Here is an 8,136-nt window from a genome sequence, read left to right as displayed (position 1 = left end):
CCGAGGCAAGCACCCGCCGCCCCTCCTATCTAAACCCTAGCCGCCGGTGCCGCGGCCGCCTCGTTCTTTCCCCAGATCTGCGGCCCGGCCCCCGACCGATCTGGGAAAATTGACTTCTTTTGGCTCCGTGTGGTGGGTGCAGATGATCGTGGAGGCCATCGCGTCGCTCCGGGAGCCCAACGGCTCCAGCCAGGCCGCCATCGCGCGCCGCATCGAGGCGGCCCACGGCGCCGGCGGCGACCTCCCGCCGTCGCACCCCGCGCTCGTCGCCGCGCACCTCTCCCGCATGTCCGCCGCCGCCGAGCTCGTCGCCGTCGCCGGGGGCAAGTACGCGCTCCCCCCGCCGCCCTCCAGCTCCCCCGTCGAGGAGGAGGACATGGAGGCGGAGGTGGGGGAGGAGGACGACGAATCCTCCGACGACGCGCCGCTGCTGCTGCCGCCCCCGCCTCCCGCCAAGCGCGGCCGCGGCCGGCCCCCGAAGGTGCGCCCGCCAGGCTACTACCCCGTGGGGGCTCCCGCCATCATCGGCGCCCCTCCTAGCGACGGACTAGCCGTCGCCGTCGCCGTCGCCACCGCGCCGCGCCGGCGGGGCCGCCCGCCCAAGCCGCGGGACCCAGACGCGCCGCCCAAGATCCCGCGCCCGCGCGGCCGGCCGCGCAAGAACCCGCTCCCGGACGGCATGGCGCCGGTCCCGCGGCCCGGCTCCGCCGCGGCCAAGCCGCGCCCGCAGTTCGCCGAGGTCGGCTTCGTGTGAGCGAGGCCGGGCCGGAGCGAGCGAGCTAACATTTCCACTTTGTGCCTGGTGTCCGTCCGTTCTGTTCAGCGTGGGGGTCATTTCTCCGTTCGTGTTGTTCTAATTGGAGGTGGAAGACGAGACGATGCAGCAGCAGCGTCTGTCCAGCGAGTGTGGGTGGTGTTTCAGTCCGTGGTGTGGTGTTGGTCGCCGGAGGGCGCGTCGTCTCCCCCGGCGACGGACGGTGTATCTCTCTGTATCTCTGTCAGCGCAGCGCACACTTAGTCGATCCTTTCCTTCCACCAGGAGGACACAACGAGCCGAGGCGTCTGCTTCTGCTCCAGTGACTGTATTGATGCTCTTCTCAGTTCATTTCAAGCGTGAATCACATTGATTTTTGTTCCTTTTGACCTCCATCTCCCATGGTTTCCGGTTGTCGATCTGTGATGTTAACACTGCTCTCCAGTAGCTGTTAAAATGCATTTGCAAGTGAACGCTGCTCCATTTCTTGCATGATTTCAAACATTTGCTTGCCCAATGGAGCATGTTGTCCCTTGTGCAAGGACCGGGATCACGCGTGATATGCCTTGCCTCCGCCGCGGTGTTCTCTGGACCGCGAACGAGATGCTGGTGCACGACAGAATCTGGTGATCTGCTGACGCGGGGAGGCGTCCCCGGAGAGAAAACGGATCAGCCGGCGATCGGATGCTGTTGTGCTGGCGATGGCGACGCTGAAGTACTAGGCGAGTAGCAGTCCTAGGTAGTTTTAAGAATGTTCATGGCTGGCATCAATGCAGGTAGAGAAAGATGGGTGAGCACGACATGGCCCGGGCTCCGGTGCTTTATCATCTCCCTGGTTAAAGAGCGGTTCAATCCAATTTCATTCCGTCATCCCAACGGTGGTGACGGCAGCCATGGCTCCATGCGGTGCTGAGTTCGAGACGAGTTGCTCGCGTCGTCTTCTTCCTCGTTCGAGTTGAGCGAAATGGCTTCGATCTTGCTCCCTCCGTCCGAAAATACTAGTCATCAAAAGAAATAAAAGGAGATGTATCATAGTACCTGCTCTGAAAGAAACGCGAGTTAGCTGGGAATGTGTGCGGCTTGGCTGCATCGGCAAAGCTTCAGTGATGGTGTATTCCGATGGCTCTTTCTGCCGCCTCACTTTTCTCCCCTGCTACAGCAACCTTGGGCGATCTCTTTGGTGATTCAAACCCTCTGTTACTCTGTTTCAAACCGCAACTTGGGAAAGGGACGACAGCGTATGGGCGCATCTTCGTCGTGAAGCTACGACCGCTTCGTCGAACTGCCGTGCGCTCAGTTCACTTTCCTAGTTCTTCACCTCAACCTATCCACGAATGTTCTTTTCCTCCTGAAAAATCAAAGAGGATTGGCACGCTTTATAAGAAAACACAAAAACATACCGTGCAAAACAAGTTCCGCCAGAAGAGAGCCTAAGGGCATCTCCCGCGAACCTAAGGGCATCTCCCGCGAACCGTACGGACCGCGGAAGGCATCCAACGCGGGCCTGTATTGGTCCAAGGCGCGGTCCGGATGCGTTTTCTCCCGCAAATTAGAGACAGTGAGGGGAGGTTTACGGGAGTCCGGACAACAGACACCCCCGGCCCACCCATTCCCCCTCCCGGTCTCATTACCTTCCACTCACTCCTTCTCCCCCTTACTTTGCATCCGCATCCTCCACCTCCGCCTCCGCCGCCGCCGTTGTACATCTCCTCCCGCCACAGAGGCATTGCCGGACGTCCGCAACCAGCACCGACGCGCTCGCTCGCCATTACAACAGAGCTGTCCACCCTCGAGCTGTTCGTATCCAGGTACACTCTGCCCGGACACCACACCCGTAGGTGTTTGGTCAAATGTCATTGAGTTTTTTTCAAATGCTATGTCATTTTTTAGAGTACGAAGGATGGTGAGCTACTCGACCATGGAGGATGAGTTGTTATCCGATGCGTGTTTGGCCGTATTCACGGATTACGTAGGCAGGAGTAGAGGGGAGCCTTTCTGGCAGCATATGCATGAAAAGTTTCACGCACGAAAGCACATTGCATCCTACGACATGTACATCATTCAACTACGCAACTTGAGGTCGTTATCGTATTGCTGGTACACTATCCAGGCCAGCGTCACCAAGTATTGCGACATGGTTCGTCAGCTCGAGGCAAAAGCTGGCCATTGCATGTGGCAAAGGATGAGACCGTAAGTTTTGCTTCCTCTTGCCCAACTTGTTGATTGAATCATTCACTCAATGTTGGTGTATATATTGTATGTAGCCCGCACGCGCTGCCGTGGTATACCACAAGATAGAGGGACGATCATTTACGTGCACACACTGTTGGATGAAGCTGAAGGGGGAGTATTATGTGGAACAACATGATCCGTTGATGAAAAACTTGTTGTACTATACTTAATTTGCAAAACTTGAAGCATCGTCAGACCAAAAAGCTGCACTAGCAAGGCAAACCTCCGATAGATGTACGCCTATCTGAACAGGAAGAGAACATTGACAACCACCCTGACCAGTGATGCTTTCCCAAAGTGGCAATAGTGACATACTCAAACTGGTCCTCACAACACCATATCATGTCCAGGACTCCAAGGCGACGCTCCCTCCTCACAACAGCATATCATGTCAAGGTCTCCAAGGAGGGAGGGACGCCGTGAGCAGTGAGCAGCTACTGTCATTCGATTTGGCAAATACTCCCTCCGTTCCTAAATACTTGTCTTTCTAGGCATTTCAACAAATGACTACATACGGAGCAAAATGAGTGAATCTACACTCTAAAATATGTCTACATGCATCCGTATGTAGTAGTCATTTGAAATGTCTAGAAAGACAAATATTTAGGAACGAAGGGAGTATGAGATATGAGGTTTTCACCCTACGGACAAATATGCGGTAGGGAAGTCGCCGAACCTACGAGTGTGTATGAATTTTTGCAGTTTCACAATTTTAAGAAGCACGACCAAGATTTAGCAAATAACATGATGTAAGAATCTTAGATCTTGGTCTAGAAGTGTAAGATCGGCGGAAAAATCCATTCTTAGAATAAAACCATGATCGACATGGATCAAACCCCATGTCAAGCACTCATGTTTTTTCTGGCAAACTTGCCCTCCATAGAGGGCCGGTCCTATTTGGCGCATAGGTCGTGCGTGCCCCTAACATGCGTATGTCCTCTGTATGGGCCTGCCCATGCTGGGTTCTTTCCACTGATTTGGGAAGGTTCTAGAACCTTCCTTGAACCTGTTTTCCTTTGTTTTTTCTCCTATTTTTTCTTTCTTTTTATCCTTTTTGTCTTTCCTTTTTATTTTTATTTATTTTTAAGTTTTTTTCATGTTTGTTTTTTATTTTCGTTTTTACCTTTCCTTTTTCCTTTTTTCTTTTTGCAAACATCTTTCAAAATTGTGAAAAAAATTTGAATTCGTAAAAGATTTTGGAAATCATGAAGATTTTGTATTCGCAAACATCATTTTGAAATCATGAACATTTGTCAAATTCGCAAGAAATATTTTGAAGTCATGAACATTTTTTTGGATTTGCTATCATTTTCTACAAATCCGTGAACATTTTTTGAAATTGTGAACATATTTTTTTAAACTCAAGAACATTTTTAGTATATAGTTTTTTTAAATTCGTGATCATTTTTTTCTTAATATTTTTTTTTAATCATGAGCATTTTTCGACTTCATGACTTTTTAATTTATAAACATTTTTTTCAAATACACGGCCATTTTTAATTCCCGAACATCTTTATGAAATCATGAAGATTTTTTCAATACGTGACATTTTTTTACAAATTCGTGACATTTTTTAGAATTGTGAACATTGTTTTGAAACTTGTGAACATTCTTTTGAAATGGTAAACATTTTTTGAATCAGCGAACATTTTTTGAATTCGGTTATTTGTTCAAATTTGGAAACATTTTTTGAATGCGCAATCATTTTTTTAGATCATTAACTCTTTTTGATTTCCTGAACATTTCTTTCAAAATCATGAACAAGTTTGGAATATGCGAACATTTTTTGGATCTTCAAATTTTTTATGATGTATTGAACATTTGTTTTTCCAAATTTAACAATTTCCAATATATTTTGAAATCCCAAATTATTATAAAGAAGAATAAAATGCAGAAAATAAAAAGAAAAACACATAGAAAAAATGGGTGCCCCGTCCCTCACATGGGCAGGCCTTAAAGGGCGCGCGTTGGCTTGTTCGCCCGAGTGCATCGCGCTAAAATAGGAGGTCCCTCTTGTTATAGTGGAAAGGCCTATTGCAAACTGGGCCAGAACCCAGACGATTAGGTACAAGCAAAATAAAAAACATAAAAAAATTGAATTACAACTTTGCCATGAAGAGGCACGTGTAAACAACTATCACAAAGAAAGCGACACGTCGACCTCCAGGCCACCATGAAGGCGGACAAGTGCTGATGAGTCTGGTTGTCCGCCGACCAAGGGGTTGACTGCCAACGCCGATGAACAGAAGCCCGAGGTCGTAACCGTCAAATGTTGAAGAGCAACAACACTATAGTCCATTAGCAAATCCTTCCATATAGGGTTTGGAGGGAGAAGACGAGCTTGGCCTCAAACAACTTGGATGATCACCATCGCCTATCACCGAGGAAGCGCCGCTAGATAAAGTAGAGGCCGTCGAGTGGAAATTGAAGGTTTGGGTCAAAGCATGAGAGAATTATTCAAGGCCAAAAATCCTGGAAGGGGGCTACGATGGATGTCGAAGAGAAGCTGGATATGATCCCATCATGTTTATCACTATAAGGCGAGCTCTCTCCAGTGTACAAAAGAAAGCAAAAATAACACATCAACAAATCGAGATGAGAGAGACACCGGGAACTAGTCATGAAGCCATGGGCCTCCTCCAAACCAGCTTGCTTCAACTTCCAGATGACCTGCTCCCAAATCTGAATGGAAGCACAGAGTAAGAACAAACCGGATACCGAAGATAAGAGGGAACAAGACCGCCCGAGAAGGGACCAACATGATGCATGTATTTTTATTAGAACAGATCAACTCTCCGCCCCTCTCCCCCAACGCCCTCTCATTTTGTTACCCGTGAGTCACCCCGGGCATAAAAACCGAAGACCGAAAACCGAACCCAAAAAGACCGAGACCGAACCCGAAAAGACCGAACTAAAAAAGACCGAATATAAAACGGTCTGAATAGATAGAAGACCGAAATACTTACGGTCTGTTCGGTCCTGCTATGTTCCAGACCGAATAGCCCGTATAGACCGAATTAATAATAAAAGCCCACATGAAGAATTTAGCAAAGGCCCATCCGGCCAGCCCAAGTCACGAGCGAGATATACACAGACCGCACGTCCTCAGCCTCACCTCACGATTCACAGCAACCAGCAGCCGCTCCTCTTTTCTCTCCCACGCGACGAACCCTAGCCGCCGCCCACCGCTGAGGCCCGATGCCTCAACCCTCGCGAGCCATCAGCCCGTGACCGCCGCACCGAGGCGCGCCGCGCGCCCTGCCGGCGCCTGGAGCCGCGCCTAGGACCGGTGAGGCGCTGACGACCAGCATCAAGCCGCCAACCGCCGTGCCCCGTCCGTCGCGCCGCGCTGCCAACCTCGACCCTCCCCCATCGCTTCACCGCTCTTGACGCGGCCATCCATGCCGTGCTCCGCCTCGCAATTCGTCATCACCATCTAATCTGCAGTTTCTCACCACCTCGCCCTCTTCCACATTGGTCGCTAGCTCAGTGCCTACTGTCCTATTCCCATGCTCCACCTCATCACAACTGAAGGTAAGCCAACTTCATCTCTGATCTCTCTATGTGCATCAAATTAATGATGAAAAGTTTGGTCAGAGAAGACAAAGAAGAAAGATAGAACAACGAGGATAGTGATGGTCAAGTTGTATAAGTGGCGTCATTGGGATTAAAATTCTGGAAAGAGGATGTTAAGTGTGCGGCCAGAAATCTGTATATATTGTATGGCTTGGTCATGGTTAACCTCATTTGTGATGTGTCATGTTCTGTAATGTCCAGATTTTGTTCAGATGTTCATTTCTGTGATGTACAAATTTTGTGATGTTCTGTGATGTCCAGATTTTGTGATGTTCATGTTCTGTGATGTACAAATTTTGTGATGTTCATGTTCTGTGATGTCCAGATTACAAACAACTATTACTTGTTTGAATTTTTCTTATACACACGTGCACCTCTATATACACTTCTGTTGTCTTTGTACACATGCACCTCTATATATGCATACATCTCGGTAGTACATGCAGTTTGCATATGATACTTGAAGTAACATAAATCTAAGTTGTAGAAATTAATTTGGTCTGTTTGGTCGGGACCGAAGACCGAATATTAAAGACCGAAGACCGAATAGTGATAAACCGAAAAGACCAAAATTATTTCGGTCTTCAATTATGGAAGACCGAATTTTTGAAAGACCGAAAAGACCGGACCGAACAAACCGAATAGACCGAACGCCCGGGCTGACCCGTGAGCCCCTCCCCTTCCCGTCTCTCGCCAGTGACGTATAGGGCGTGGGACCCTTTTCCACTTTAATTCCCCCCCTCCGTAAAGAAATATAATATCATTTAATTTACTCCTCTTATATTTCTTTACAAAGGGAGTAGTAGTTCTTAGCACTCATGTTGGAATAAGCACCAATACAAATACCATTTGGTGCTTTATGTGAATTTGTACCGATGTAATTTCCGATACAAATTCGATTCCACACGAGAACCAATCCATAGTTGGATGTTTAGGAGGGTACTTGTACTCCGAGCCAACAAGGGATCTAATCATAGCTTTTACCATCTTATTGTTCGATCAAAGCATTTTCTTTTCAGTAGGAGGTGATACTTTCATGATATCGAGATGCTAGTGGCGACATCGATCAATCTTAAAGCTCCGCGATTGCAGGCTTTGGAAGGCATTATACGAAGTGTGTGTGTGTGATGGTGGATGCGTAGATATGAAAGTACACGTTGTACTCAATATTTTATATTTAAAAAATCCAATCTAGAAAATAAACAAAATACTCCATTTCCGGCATGGGCACCCTCCTCGACCTTGCGTAGGTACTTTAGTTACCTAGAGTGTCTTACATTTTTTTACAGAGGGAGAATTTGCTAAGAGGCAAGCACTTATCTAAGCATGAAATTTATAATTCGTACTCTACCAAAAATTGGTCATAGCCAAACCGCTTATCTTAGCATTGCGGCAAGCGAGCGCGTGACTGACAACTCGGGCGCACCATTTCCGACGGCTCAGATCGCCTTTCCCCAGAATCCAACGGCGGCGCCGCCTCTCACCACCTCAGCAGCGTTGGAAACCCAGATCTCCTCTTGCCCGAGATCTAAAGCACCTTCCTCCTCCCCACCCATCGGCCATTCCCTCCCTCC

The 8,136-nt window shown here is 48.5% G+C and overlaps 1 protein-coding gene across 1 annotated transcript; it reads left to right on the top strand.

Annotated features, from left to right (window-relative positions):
• The first annotated feature begins 11 nt into the window (after nucleotides 1–11).
• On the top strand, nucleotides 12–1,227 carry LOC119294814 (HMG-Y-related protein A-like). Its single transcript, XM_037573086.1, has one exon. The coding sequence runs from the start codon at nucleotides 143–145 to the stop codon at nucleotides 752–754; it is 612 nt and encodes a 203-aa protein (XP_037428983.1). The 5' UTR covers nucleotides 12–142; the 3' UTR covers nucleotides 755–1,227.
• Nucleotides 1,228–8,136: the final 6,909 nt, after the last annotated feature.

Source organism: Triticum dicoccoides, chromosome 4B, assembly GCF_002162155.2.
Source record: "Triticum dicoccoides isolate Atlit2015 ecotype Zavitan chromosome 4B, WEW_v2.0, whole genome shotgun sequence".
NCBI lineage: Eukaryota > Viridiplantae > Streptophyta > Magnoliopsida > Poales > Poaceae > Triticum > Triticum dicoccoides.
This window is presented reverse-complemented; position numbering and strand designations above follow the sequence as displayed.